General features: G+C 36.7%; 1 protein-coding gene across 5 annotated transcripts; it reads right to left on the bottom strand.

The window, feature by feature from the left end:
• Positions 1-2,036: 2,036 nt before the first annotated feature.
• Positions 2,037-14,037, bottom strand: LOC149043468 (uncharacterized). Of its 5 annotated transcripts, none has more exons than XM_089210215.1 (5): positions 13,667-14,037; positions 13,384-13,456; positions 4,122-4,181; positions 2,381-2,429; positions 2,037-2,237 (listed from the first exon to the last, which is right to left on the bottom strand). In XM_089210215.1, exons 1-5 carry the CDS (start codon positions 13,729-13,731, stop codon positions 2,185-2,187), a joined length of 300 nt encoding a protein of 99 aa, XP_089066341.1. In that variant the 5' UTR covers positions 13,732-14,037; the 3' UTR covers positions 2,037-2,184. The 5 variants fall into 5 exon arrangements, 4 of the variants coding, with proteins under 4 accessions (XP_089066341.1, XP_089066340.1, XP_089066343.1 ...); XM_089210214.1 differs by lacking the exons at positions 13,384-13,456; positions 13,667-14,037 and adding exons at positions 5,497-5,571; positions 5,698-6,852; XM_089210217.1 differs by lacking the exons at positions 13,384-13,456; positions 13,667-14,037 and adding an exon at positions 5,698-6,852.
• Positions 14,038-15,331: the final 1,294 nt, after the last annotated feature.

Raw genomic sequence — 15,331 nt, 5'->3', positions numbered from 1 at the left:
CATGTTTCAAGAACCTCGAGAAAGGACGCCGATGGAAACATTTCAATTTAAGAGTAGAAGGTCTACCACTCGCAAGTGATGGAACTCATGACAAACACGATGCCTAGCTCGTGTCATATTTTGATTACACTTTAAGCTGAAGCGTCCATAAGCTACCCTTTGCTTGCAATGGTCTCAGTGTAGGGCTTTAAGCGCCGAAATTTCTAATAAAATTATGAAGCAAACATCGAATTAATTGAGAACTGACGTCAACTTCATTTTGCGATTAAGGTGTGCTAGGTTTAATTCCTTGATGGAAAATTCTCAGTAAAAAGTCTGTTACCTTTGATCGCATTGTGGAATTACATTCCTCGAGCAATTTGCGCAAGTGATGCAAGTAATTGATCGTGTAGAATCTATTTGAGGGAGATCTGTCGAATGCGAGAGACACTGAACCCCATCGAAGGGGTTTACATAAAAACTTGTGGGCTGATATTGGGAAACTGATATCGGGAAATTCCTTTGCTGTCATTTATAGCTCCGCTGCTAAGGTTAGATCAAATACGAGAACATGTAAAGAACATTTATTTCCTGAAGAAACTATTGTCACGTATGACAGATAACTGTATGAACACTAGGCCCCGTTTGGTGCGAAAATACGCACGGATATTTGTCCGTAGACAGTATCTGTTCCAAAACACAGGTGAAAAACGATAAAAAACGCCATTGTATAGCATAATAGTCCTTATCATGCACAAAGACTCGCTTGAAAATACTACTAACTTTGATTTCGAGAGATGAAGATGGATTTAATTTCATTTGAAAAAAATATCTTTAGTTTTATTTAAGTATTCCCGCAATTGACTGCTCAACACAGGTGAAAAACAATACAAACAGGCCGATGGTGACCGCTTAATAGAGGTGAAGATTAGAGTGATTTAGGAAGATGAAATTCAGGTCTTTGACAACCGACCGCTCAATACAGGGTGACCGCTTAATACGATGCTGCCTAATACAGGTTCGACTGCACAAGTGGGAACCTCACGATCAATATAATTCATAGCTCGACTCTAAATCTTGAGACAAACGATTAAACGATCATTTATCTACAAAACCACGATAAACAACATTTTTTATGACATTATCAACCAATTATCCAAACTCTTCCCCTCCCCCCCCCACCGGAAGTAAATTACGACCGGTCCCTAACGTCAAATCCCCCCTCCCTCCTCCGGTTAAACTACGATTCCTAGGGTTTGTTAACATGACGACAATATGTTGTAAGCAAATGAAGATCATCGCAGTATATACTCAACTTAAGCAGTTGAGAAAATAAGGCCTGAAAAAAATTCAGGCCTGAACGGGAATCGAACCCATGACCTCTGCGATACCGGTGCAGCGCTCTAACCAACTGAGCTATCAAGCCAACTGGGAGCTGGTCAATTGTGAGTTCTTTATATACCCGTAGATGGAGAAGGTGTGATAAGAATACATGAAAGTCATATATTTGTACTGCGGAAAATACATTTTAAGCAAATGAAGATCATCGCAGTATATACTGCGATGATCTTCATTTGCTTAAAATGTATTTTCCGCAGTACAAATATATGACTTTCATGTATTCTTATCACAATATGTTGTAAGTGGTATTCGTATCCTAGTTTCTACAACCTCAGGAAAAGAAAGTCTCATCTTTATGGTGATAAATTTGTGGTTTCCTCGAACTCCTGCGCATGCGAGATGTCTGTGAAATGAACAGCTCAGCATTTTATTTTAATTTTCAGGTAATGCGACGACCAAAATGGGTTTCTAAGAAGATGATTTTAATTCCAAAACAAAATACAGAGCGATGAATACGAAAAGTGAATTTTGGACCTCAGGCTTAATATCGGGGCAGATCGCTGAAGGAAACCTATTTTTCAAGCCGAAATTGAGTGGACGTCCATTTTTAGAGGGACTGTGAACTAATATAAGCAACAGCTCCTTGCAATAGAGAAGATGAACGTTATTGACTAAAGCTCTCTGTTCAATTGATGTAGAATTTTAAACCAACACTCTGCAATGGAAATGACACTTTATTTACATTTCTTACAGTTCTGTACAGTGGCAAGATTTTTTTTCTTTTACCAGAAATAAGGATAACTTTCAGAAAGTTAGTTTCTACTCTGGTTTTATAATTTCGTTCTGTTTAAGACTATCCTCAAACTAATCGATCTCTACCATAGCTTCAATGGCTTCGTCATCTTCTTCACTGGACTCTGAAAATTTGGAAGAAATAGCATCAAGACTACACAGTAAAAAAAAAAGCAAAACAAAAACAAGAACAAAAAAACCACAAAAACAGAAACAAAAACAACAACAACCAAAAAAAATGTAAAAACAATGAGAGTTTCCCACTTACGAAATGTTGAAAACATGTTCTTTAGGCTGACGATGTGAGATTGCTTCTTCTGCTCAGGGGGAAATTAAAAGTAAAGCATCTATCATTATTTATCATGGGGGGGAGGAGAAAGAATGAAGGGGGGATCACATGGTTTTCAGGGTAACAGGGGGGAGCAACAGTCATTGCTAACAAGGTACAGGGGGGGAGCTACAAAACATTGACTGCCAGTGAAAGGGGTCATTAAAAAACTACAAAGCTTTTTTTTGGGGGGGGGGGGGGTGGGGGCACCACAAGGTTAATTTCAGTGTGATACAACAAAAATCCTCCTATTCCCCCCCCAGGCAATATATACGTAGTGACTGGTCCCAAACATAGCAAAGCATGCATGGATGGCAGTACACAAAAAAAAAATCTTGTCCACTTTTGCCAGGTTGAATTGGAATTTAGAATGTTGGTATTTCACTGAGAGAGGAAAACTGGAGGACCCAGAGAAAACCCCTTGGAGCAAGGACAAGAACCAACAATGAACTCAATCCACATGTGATGCCAGGTCCAAGATTTGAACCCAGTTCACAGTGGTGAGGGGGGGTGGGAGGGGTGGGAGGGAAGCACCTCTGCACCACCCTTGCTTCCACAATTGAAGCCTAAAAATTTTTAATTAAGGTTCAAAAATTGCTTTTCATTTCCATGAGAAAACCAAAGGTCTGTGTTTGAGGTAATATAGCATTGAATTGAAACCATCTCCCTCCTTTATTTTCTTGAATCATGATTGATGCTCAAGATCACAATATTTGGAAATTCCAGCCTGGTTAAAGTTAGGAATGGGTCTCTATTCTTTCCTTGCACCCACCCCCCCCCCCCCCTCATTTGCCTTCTCACTAAAGGGAGTTCAGGTGGGAAGGAAGAGATCATGACATTGAAGTAAGTGATTGCTGATTTACAATCATAATTACCTCAATTTTTGCACAATTGTTAAAAAGTTTTGGGTATCATCCACAATGTGTCAGGATGCTATATTACATGAAAAATAATTTGACAAAGAAATAAAAGGGAAACTCATCTTGAGCAAGAACAGTTGTACCTCAAATCAAAGTAAACCTGAAGTGAATTCATGGGTAGTATTATGCAGAATATTATCTTTTTTTGGTCAGGTCAGCCTCTTAAGGTTGAAGTTATGATTACTGAGCTATTCTGCAATACATCTGGTACAAACTTAGCTGGCATCCCCACAAAAGTCCTCCCCAAGTAATCTGCCATATTTAATCCTTTAACTCCTGTGGATGACCAAGACAGAATTTCTCCTTCCAATATCAATACAATATCAAGCACACAAGTGATGAGAATAACAAAAAATACCAATGAGGGGATTATAAGTTGTTCCAAAACCAAATTCTCCAAACTAACATCACAAGAACTGTATGGCAGACAGTAAGGAGAATTACTAAAGAGATCTTGAGAGTTAAAGGGTTATCAATCAGTCCTCCATCTTAAACCCATTACACTCTAACATCAGTATGAACATTCTCCATACTGTTCTCTAAAAATTTCTTAAGGTGTTGTCAAGGAGAATTTGTTTAACAATCAAGAGCTTCTTTTCCTGTATTCTTATGGTCTTGATGTGTGATTCAGGGCTGGTAATATTACTCATGCTCTCCCCAGACTAATAAGGCTGTGCTAATGCAATGCATTGCATAATGCATCTTCTTATTATCCCTTCTTATATGCTTTGTTCATCCAATAGCAAAAAGGGTCACCTCACCTTTGATCTCTCAACCTTTCTTTTGGCCAGTGTTTGTTGGGCTTCTTCTCTAAATGAAGTCTACAAGATGCAAAGACACTTCATAATTAAAATCAGTTTAGACATGACCTGCTAAAGCTACTGGCTAACATTCATAATACGACATATTTAGCAACTTTGTGACTGCATTACAACCTGATTAGCCTGTGGTTAACTATAATCGTGATATTTTGCCACACCCAAGGATCTTAGCTGACCATACTGGCCTGTTTGTATAAATAACAACATGATTTTGAATGCAGTTTGGTGTTACTAAACATGAATACTATTTGTAGTCTTTGAAAAATTTACCAGTGCTTAATTATTTAAACCAAATTGCACAAGAAATCATGTTGTTACTTGCTAATAATTTACATGAAAAACCCATCACAGAAAGTCAAAACGGATGAAATTTTGGCTGCACCCATGCGATATTTTTAATTTGCACTTGTGTTAAAACTTTGCACTAATGTGTTATATGAGAAACATGCGTAATTTTTTCATGTACATTATTAATGAATTAATTATCTCTATTTATATCAAGCCAGAGTGGCAAGAGTAATGTGCTTAGGGTTTAGCAAAGGGAAACTATTCCTTGTAGTTGTACCCAAAGTGAAGATGAACCAGACAAAAACTTAATTAAGTCACTTTAGCTCTATATTTGAGTGTCATCAACATCCATCTTTGATTCACAAACTACATCTGACATATATATTCCACTATCTGTGCTACCACACAGAGCGCAAATAAAAGTTTAGAGGTACATGCAAAACTATACATGAAAAAATTAGTCTAAATTTAGTTATTAAAATTTAAATTAAAAAAATTATTCACTTCTCATTGGCTGAAAATGAATGCACTCTCATGTAACACTGAAGTAAGTGCAAATTACAAATTGAGCTTGCACACTTTCAAATTTTGTCTGTCTTGACTTTCAGTGATGTTTTTAGATGTTTTTTCATGTACCTTATTAGTGAGTGATACTATACTTTCCCTTGTCATTTTGTGTAATAAGCAGTCTTGTAAATTTTTCAAAGACTACAAATTGCACTTGCCCTACCAGCTCATGCAATTTGGTTGTCTTTGTGCTAGTTAACACCAAATTGCACTCATGATCACATTATTACCAATACAAAACTGCTGTAAACCAAGCAGCGAGGGCCCAAAGCAAAGGAAATTAATTATCATGACTTAAACTTTACAAAAAATGTGGGGAAAGACACAACAAGTGGCAGGCTACACAGATCTAACACATCTAACAGTTCAAGGTAAATTGTGTGTCAAAGTCACAGTGTAAGTCAACAAAACTATCTATCTAAGCTGTAAAATACTACCACAATTGTAAAAATCATCTCATTATTTTTTGCACATTATAAGTCAGCTCATTCCTGTTCTTTCCTTTTCTGGGCATCCTCCAAATGTGTTTTAAGTTCTAAAGACATGATGAAGCTTATTGAACTTAAAAAGTTCAAGTGAATTTTTTTTAATAATTAAAGCCTAAGAATTTAGACCTTCAATTGATGAAAAGATTTACGAGTTTTAACTGAAATTGACTTACTTGGATCATTTTCCATTTCAAGGGAAGTTGTGTGCATCTGATAGATACCAAATATAATCTCTTTCCTGCAAAGGGATCAATTTTAATTTCCATCACCTAGCATTAGATTGAAGTTTAACCCACTTACAAGAAGTGATCAACATGTAACTTCCCCCTATGATTTCCATACATCATCCAGCAAACAGGTTATGAGAATACTCAAACTTATCAGGTAGCAGTTATCTTGATCAAACACCAAATTCTCTTTACTAATTCACAGGGAACAGGAGAGAATTAACAATCAGATCTTAGGAGTTAAAGGGTTAAGTGGATAAAGAGTAATAGAGCAACACATCGACAAAAAACCAACAGAAGCATCCCAAAAGGCATTCAAAGTAACCCATTGAATGCGCGTAAAAAATTGCCATAACGATACATATTTAGCTTTCGATTAAGAAAAGTACGAATACGATACGAACTTATGACTATAAAAAATCGTTACACAGGTGAAAAAAGTTCTAAAAAGATCAGAAAAGATTAGAAATGCAGGTTACTTGTACAGTTCCAAAAGTTCTTTAATTGATTAAGCTTTGTACTTCAGCACTTTCGTCAAATACTCGCTTGGCAAATGAATGCCACCATCTCGATTACCAGCGTCTACTTCCCATCATTCTAGAAAGCGGCGGGGCCGCCAATTTGCAGTTGAGCGTAATACAAGATCTTTTAAGAGAGGTAAGCTGTTTAGTTCCAAGACTTGTTTTAAAACAATGTTTTAACGAACCTTCTCCAACTTGAGGTGCTCTTTTTAGGCGGTGGTTTATTCCACTGACTGCTAATGTAGACTTCTGTTCCGGAGGAGGGTTTTTACACTTACAGAAAGCCTTTTCCTTCTCGATAGTTTCTGCAGAACTTCCCGAAAAGGACACTCTATAGCCGCATCCACCATCATGTTTTTGTTTTCGTTTCCAGGGATGCACGGTAACAAAGTTTACCTTGCACAGACTACCCACACTGTTTATGCACAGCTTCCCTTACATCTTTGATTTCTTATGTCCAGTGTTAAGAGCCACTTCACTTACTTAGCATATTGGAAAAAGAGACTTTGCAATTAGAAATTCGATCTTAGATGTTTTTCTGGTTTTATTTAAAATTACTCCAGTTTGTCAAGCTGTCATCCAGTTTGTCAATCTGTCATCCAGTTTACAACTTTCCAAACCCATGCAAGATTCACAGATTGCATGAAAAACTTGTTTTAACAAACAAAAATGAGGTAAAAGTAGGTTCCATCACCTCTTCTCCTTGAGATTTGTCGACTGCATGGAAAGAAAAAGGCAACATTCACCAGAAGTCAATTTTTCTAACAGTGTGCCGGATCGTTCCATCATTTCTTCATCAACCCTGCAGCCTTAATCAAGCATTGATCAAACATTGACCTTGCAACCTTAATCATAAATTAATCACGCATTTAATAACCCTATTACCTTAATTAAACATTAAGGCTGCAAGAATGGAGGAACTGTTCACCAGCTCAAGAGGCTTTTGATTGTTAAACAAATTCTCCTTCTCAGCAACTTGGAAAATGCATAGAGAAAATGGAGAAAATACATACTGATGTTGGGGTTTGGAGGGTTAATTTTTGCAAACTGTTGTCAATTAAAGGGGGTTACATAAGGGGAAGACTAACAGCTGCACTTAGGGATCAGGTGCAGAATCCTGGCATGGTAACAATATAATTAATATGCTTTACATGATACTCCATTCTCTGTCTATGGGAATCCTGCCAAGATCCTGGTGAGGCCCCATGAGGGGCTCAGTTAGCTGTTGTGGTAGAATTCCCACACAATGGGAAATGGAATTTCATGTGAAGTATCCTATTAAAGAAAGTCTGGAAAAATGCAAAGGAAAACCAAATGGAAAGAAAAAGAGGAAGGAAACATAAGGAGAAGGAAACACCAATGTAAAATGCCAAAATATAAAAAAGAAGGAATTTAAGTCTGACCCAAAAAGTCACTGCAAAAAATAAACACTCATCTCCCTTAAAAGATGCAAGATTATGTGATCATCTATGGAATTTGTCTACACTTAAGGCTGTGGAATCTTTAGGGAAATTCGTTTTGTTAGTTGTCACACAAGAGAGATAAAAAAAGGAGGGGGTTTCCACTTACCCTCCTACTTTGGATCAATATATTTATAGGGTAAAAAGATTTAAGAAATGCTCAGTCTTCAAACCAGTAAATGCTGATTACTCATAATAAGCTGATATAAGAGAAACTTGAAGTCCTCTACACCTCTATAATTGTTCCTGTAAAGTTTTCTTTACTTACAGCATATTTACAAGCAAAGTGGACTACTTATACAAACAGGCCACCATAAAGAGTTTAAAAGCTGACATTTAGAGCGTTAGCCCTTAGTCAGAGCATAGCCTTTGCCAATTGCTCTGAAAAAGGGCTAACACTCCAAACTTCAGCTTTTAAACTCTTTACTGTAGTCAATTTATGTTATCAACTCAGTTGATAATACTAAATTACACTCTTCCACAGATGTAGCACCACAGATTCTTTAGAAACTTAATTACCCCCTTTATCTACTTATACAAGCTGATGATAGAAATGCATGTCTCTTGATGATAATAATGGTATAAATACAGACAAACTTAGAAACATTTACAACCTTATTCAAAAATTTCTGTATCAGGCCCTTTGGCAGTAAAGATGAATAAGACAGTTGGTAAGCTGCAAACAGCTGTTCATGTGCTTGTCAGGGAAACTACCACAGCCCATGCTGTTCTTTGCACACACTCTCCTTCTCTCATTTTCACTGACCATGAGACTGACACAAACTAAAAATTTTTTCTGCTATTTTCTGGCTAAGAATTCTTCTTAAGAGATTCTATCCTGCTTGATATTCCATCACTCTTGTCCAATAAGACCTGAAAGAGAACATTATAAAGGTAAAGAAATCCACCCTTAACACCTAAGATCTGATTTTTAATTCTCCCCTCTGGCTGCTACACATTTCCTTGTGAATTAGTTATAAGAATTTGGTGCTTGATCAAGATTACAACCTCTACCTGATAACTTTCAGTATTCTCATTACCTGTTTCTGGATAATGTTTGGATAATGTAGGGAGAAGTTACATGTTAATCACTTCTGAGAGTTCAGAAGGGTTAACTCCAAGATGTGATTTATATGTAACTTATACTTACAATATTAGCAAACTATCCAGCAAAAGACTTGATACACATATTAACTGAAAGAGTTGTGTAGTGATGTAACATCATATTCTCCCTACTAATTTACAAGAAAACATATGGTGACGTGAAGGGAGGATTAATAAGAAGATGTTGAGGGTTGAGGGACCTGTTTCATTCTTCCCTTAGTTGCTCAAAAGCAAACTTTTCATAATTTATTCAAAATGATTAAAAGGCTTTTCACCAGCAGTGTGTCAGGAAAGAAATCTTTCCTTGATCACAATGTGTATGTACAATCCATCTATTACTAACTAGTTATTAGACAAGGTTGAGCATGATGTATAATGATAATAGGACCAAGTAGAGTCCAATTCTGTCTGTAATCATACAAGTGATTAACCCTTTAATCCCCAAAAGTGATTAACTTGTAACTTCTCCCTATAATATCCATACACTAATCAGAAAATTGTTGGAAGATAGAAGAAAAAAATTTGAAAAATTTATGAGTGCTTATTACAGAAAATTGCAAGAGAAATCAAGTTATTTCTCGTTCATAAATGAATGTACACGAAGAAACATCTATGAAAGTCTAGACAGATGGAATTTTAAAAGCTTACAAACGCTATTTGTAATTTGCACTTGTGATACAACTTTCAGTGCACTCCTGTTACAAGAGAATTATGCACTTGTTTTCAGCCAATCAGAAGCTTGTAACTTTTTCATGTACATTATTAAACACTGTAATAACTTGGTGAAAGTGTTTAAGATGACTTCATGAAGTCATCTAAAACATCTGTATATAGAAGAGATTAAAAATAAACCCCCAGGTATACACTACTCTAGAGAGTATAAGAGAGATTAAAAATAACCCTTAGGTATACACAACCCAAGAGGGTATAAGAGAGATTTAAAATAACCCTCAGGTATACACTACCAAGAGGTTATAAGAGAGATTAAAATAACCATTAGGTATACATTACCCAAGAGGATATAGGAGAGATTAAAAATAACCCTCAGGTATACACTACCCAAGAGGTTATAAGAGAGATTAAAAATAACCCGCAAGTATATACTACCCAAGAGGGTATAGAAAGGAATTAAAAGTAACCCTTAGGTATACACTACCCAAGAGGGTATAAAAGAGATTAAAAATAACCCACAAGTATATACTACCCAAGAGGGTATAAGAGAGATAAAAATAACCCGCAAGTATATACTACCCAAGAGGGTATAGAAAGGAATTAAAAGTAACCCTTAGATAAACACTACCCAAAAGGCTATAAGAGAGATTAAAAATAACCCCTTGGTATACACTACCCAAGAAGGTATAAGAAAGATTAGAAATATTCCTCAAATATACACTACCCAAGAGAGTATAAGAGAGATTAAAAATAACCCACAAGTATACACTACCAAGAGGGTATGGAAGAGTATTTAGCTGCAGTTTAAATACAATACCCAAGAGGATATGGGAGAGATTAAAAATAATCCTCAGGTATGAACTACTCAGAATAGTAAAGAAGAGATTAAAAGTTAGCCTCTTAGCCTACCTGAGAGGATATAGGAGAGTATAAAGATAACCCTCAGATATACACTACCCAAGAGGGTATAAGAGAGATTAAAAATAACCCTCAGGTATACACTACCCAAAATGGTAAAGAAGAGATTAAAAATAACCCTCTGATATACACAACCCAAGAGGGTAAAGAGGAGATTAAAAATAACCCTCAGGTATACACTACCCAGGAGGGTAAAGAGGAGATTAAAAATAACCCTCAGGTATACACTACCCAAGAGGGTATAAGAGAGATTAAAAATAACCCTCAGGTATACACTACCCAAAATGGTAAAGAAGAGATTAAAAATAACCCTCTGATATACACAACCCAAGAGGGTAAAGAGGAGATTAAAAATAACCCTCAGGTATACACTACCCAAGAGGGTATAAGAGAGATTAAAAATGACCCTCAGGTATACACAACCCAAGAGGGTAAAGAAGAGATTTAAAGCAACCCCTTAGGTATACACCCAGGTATATGACCCCAGGTAAAGGAGAGATTAAAAGTAACCCTCAGGTATACACTACCAAAGGGGGTATAGAAAAGATAAAAAGTAACCCTCATGTATACACAACTCAAGAGGGGAGAGACGAGATTAAAAATAAACCCCAGGTATACACTACCCATTAGATGGTATAAGAGAGATTAAAAATAATGCTCAGATATACACTACCTAAGAGGGTGTAAGAGAGATTAAAAATAACCTTCAGATATACATTACCCAAGAGGGTATCGGAGAGATTAAAAATAACCCTTAGAACAGTATATGTATCTAATGCAAAAGAAGTTGAAATTAATTATTTTTCTCTACTATATCTAGTGATTTTTGGCCAGGTGACTCTTCATGCAGATTCAGATAGTTACTTGAGTATCCATGATTACTGACTGAATTGGACAACACAAAGTCTAATTGTCACCAATTAATCATAATCATTACAATTTTCGGAAGAACAAATGCAAAGTTTTCAACTGAAAGTGCTTTTTAAACTCTGTGACTGGTAGATTTAGCTGAGTGGACTTAACTAGTATGATTGGGTGCTTTAACTGTCCAAATACAGCTAGCCGTGTCCAATCAATGCAGTCAAACCTTGATTATCTGGACCTCCATTATCCAGGTTTTTCCATTATCTGGACTTGCTGCTCTCATCCCATTTTCTACCAACATTTATACTCATATCTTCCATTCTCCAAACTCCGGATTACCTGGGCTATAAAGCCCATGATTCTCCACAAGTCTGGATAATCAAGGTTTGACCATAAAGCCAACTGTCTGGTTACACTGTCAGATTAAAACTCTATAAAAATAACTATCGAAAACCAAAGCATCTAATGCACCAATTACATTTAAGGAAATCAAGTAATGGTCATGATTAACCCTATGATTCCCAAACTTCTAACAGACAGTTATTGAGGGAGATTTTTTACTGAAATTAGAACCCATCATATTTTAGAAAAGAAAGATGATTTTAATAACGTAAACAAACCTCCTTACACCCACAAAAGAGAACATAAACAGCTGCACATATATCAATAGACTGAGTAACATAACATTACGTAAAGAAAAGTGGTAATATTGAATGCCACACAGATGAGTGATATAAACAAAACAGTGCAATTAATACTTAAAAGCCTATGTTGTATAAACAGATAACACTACAGAAACAAAAACATTTTCACTGTACAGTGGCAGGAGTAATATTATAACAATAGAACCCTTAACCCTTTACACCCTAACATTAGTGTCCATATTCTCCACACTGATCTCTCTACATTTCCTGTGGTAATGACAAGGAGAATTTGGTTGACAATCAGGAGATCTTAAAATGGTGATTATTTCTATTATTCCCACAACCCTTACACTTGATTCAAGGGTGATACTTTAAGGAGAAATTAGAAGCCAGTCACTCTTAAGGGTTTAAGGGTTAATAAACTGGTGAAAATCTTCCATCTGGCTTTTAAATGCATATTGATTATATGGTCACTCCAGTGTTAATATCATGGATCATGTATTAATAACAGACATGTTGGTTATTGAAGTAAATATTGTGTTCAGTATGGTGAATGGCTTCATGTACAAATACATGCACAGACAGCAAGCAATTATACTGTAAGTAACTTATTCTGTTCCCAAATGTATTTCTTTTCTCAGATTAGTTTGAATGCTGTTTAGCAGTACAAATATTATATGCAATAATCGCAGCCTGCATGAAGAATAAGCTGTGAAACTGACTTTCTTGGCCCTCCCCCCCCATACTTAATTTCTAGTCCAGACTCCATATTCCAAATTCTTTGTCTTACATTCCCCATGAAAAATCCAACTGATTGAAAGCTAGAATATCATGACAGATTCTTGTATCCTAACACTTTAACTCCCAGATCAAATTTGTAATTCTCCTTACAGCAAACTATAAAATTCTTATTATATTAGTTCAGAGAATTTAGCATAGAATCAACTAATTATTTTGAAATTGATCTTTTTCTTAATTCCTACCACTTATCTGATTGATATTGTGTAGATATTGTAAGGAGAAATTCTGTCTTGGTCACTCATGGTAGTTAGCAGGTTAAATCGTGCAGGAAAATCACGTTCATTTTTAACATTGCAGTAACGAGGAGAAATTAATTTTTAAAATAACTCAGCTTGAGGAATATTTCGTAAGTTCCTCCATTTGAAACCAATTCACTTTCGATTTCTACTTTCATCAATATCAATTCTCGAAAATAAATTTGACTCTAGCACGTTTGCGTTATACGTCCGACAAAAATACCTACCTTCGAAATTCAGATTTTACATACAGTAAAATTTAGCTTATACATACCAATAAGCTTGCTGAGTTTAGAGAACTGCATGGGAAGCTGTGACAAGGATTACTGACGGTGAGCGTTTCTTTATGTGCGATTCGTAAATGTTCCTACATAGTTATTTTATGATGGTTTGTTAGAAGCATTCTTCTTACCTTTAGCTTTAAGCTTCTCTCCTGATATAGACACAATCTGTCAAACAACGCTTGAAATCGATTCGACCAACAGCTGCCGGAAAACATTGATATGAATTCAAATCAATCACATAAAACCGTTCGGTTTCGATTCTCGATCAAATAGCTCAAGGTGAAGATAGTTTTTCAAATCGTCTGTCTCGTACCCGTACTACTGGCCCCAATTAAAACTCATATTCTACATGTCAATAGGTTAGTCGCTCTTTACGAATTTCAAAGACGTTGCATTTAGTTCGCGACCTACCATCGATTCTGTGTTGCTTTGCAATGATGGGATGCTTCGAGGACCACGCGAACACAGACGATCATAATACGTCAATCACCTTAAACCAAATAATCAAAGGCATTCATCCGGATGACTGAGTGCATCAGAACAATGAAATGTCTCGAAATAGAATAAGAGGGATGGTAAGTTTTTGCTCGGTAAGATAATAGAGAGAGTTATTTTTTCGTCTTGCCATGAGCGTGGGACAAAGTAAAAATTCCGAGCTCCTACGGGGAATTGAACCTCAAACCTTCCGATTTCCGCGCTCCGGTGCTTCACCACTGAGCCACAGAGACTCCACAGTGAGCGAGTCTAGTTTATGGCACGCGTCCTGCATTCTGTTAGTTTCGAGACGCTTAATTAATATACACTTCATTATCGTTTTTGTTCTGGTTCATTTATTATCAATAAGTCTTTCGTCAGTCAATAATTATTACACAATAAGTTTGTTATCTCCGATCAATGTCCCATGTAGGTATACACGTGTAAAGATTTTACCTCAGTTATCGCTACTAAATCATCGCTGTTAAATCGTCGCTGCTCGATAATCGCTACAGGCTATTTGCTACCATTACGAGCTAGATCAAAGTAAGTCTTTATTTCTTTTGCATTTACGTTGTTTACCTCTTGTATGTATTATTGGTGTAGTTCTCGTATTCAGTTTTCTGTGCAATCGCTTCATTTTTAGTTAGGTAAATAGGTTACATTTCGAAACGCATTTTTCTTAGTTTATTTTCTGTTATATTCTATTTTAGTTCGAACCACACGCAACCTCAACCGCTACTCTCATCAAGCAAAATTACGTCTTAACGCTACCATCTAAATGTAATAAAGATCACTGTGTGCGTTCGAATTGTCCCCTCAGTCACTTAGGTAACTTTTCGAGGTTATACATACTGTTAGGATCAGCAATGTCGATAGCGTCATGTTTGTAAATCTAATAAGAAAGATGATAAATTTTGAGCCCGGTAACGTGATGGAGAGAATTGTTTTTTTATGTGAAACTTCGCTCTAGATCTCGCTCGCCGTGGAGTCTCTGTGGCTCAGAGGTAGAGCATTAGAGCGCGGAAATCCGAAGGTCAGAGGTTCAATTCCTCATGGGGACTCAGAATTTTTTCTTTGTGCCACGCTCGTGACAAGACGAAAAAACGTCGCTCATTATATCATTATTACGCTCCCAGACAAAATTAGTTGGTACACTTCACCAGAGCAACGTCTTTGGAGTTCTTTCACCCTCTCCCACCTTCAAATGTTGCTGGTTGCCAACGTTTCTATGCCATCTAGCAGAACTAACTCACTGTTATTCCTGTCAAATGACAAAGTCAAGGCTGCACCTCTGATTTCGACCGTTGTCCGCGCGGAGGTGGTTTGCGCCCCGAAATTCCTCCCGATCAGCATTTTTCTCAGCCATACTTTACGATCTAAGATCACTGTCTAAAACGATCTAAGACCACAATCTCAATACCAAAACTCCCTGCGCATTTCGCTAGAAACGAACGTTTCCTACCCGCATTTCCAAGTCCGCTTCTTTGTGTTTATGCTCTTGACAAGCAGACTGGACACGGCCGCGGAAGAGACTTGGTTACGATTTCAATTTTCTCTCTACCGCGAGTGGTACGGTCGATCAATGTACAATGCTTACCT

Source organism: Pocillopora damicornis, chromosome 6 (genome assembly GCF_964200805.1).
Source record: "Pocillopora damicornis chromosome 6, jaPocDami1.2, whole genome shotgun sequence".
Lineage (NCBI taxonomy): Eukaryota > Metazoa > Cnidaria > Anthozoa > Scleractinia > Pocilloporidae > Pocillopora > Pocillopora damicornis.
Note: the sequence above shows the minus strand (reverse complement) of the source record. Positions and strands in the feature narration are given on the sequence as shown.

Excerpts from the sequence above, each read along its gene's own strand:
- LOC149043468 (XM_089210214.1), bottom strand. The coding sequence starts at position 5,790 with ATGGAAATTAAAATTGATCCCTTTGCAGGAAAGAGATTATATTTGGTA. Across the intron at positions 5,572-5,697 it reads TGAAATGGAAAATGATCCAA|AACTTAAAACACATTTGGAG; the intron begins GTAAGTCAATTT and ends TCATGTCTTTAG. Across the intron at positions 4,182-5,496 it reads CTTATAATGTGCAAAAAATA|ACTTCATTTAGAGAAGAAGC; the intron begins ATGAGATGATTT and ends TGCATCTTGTAG.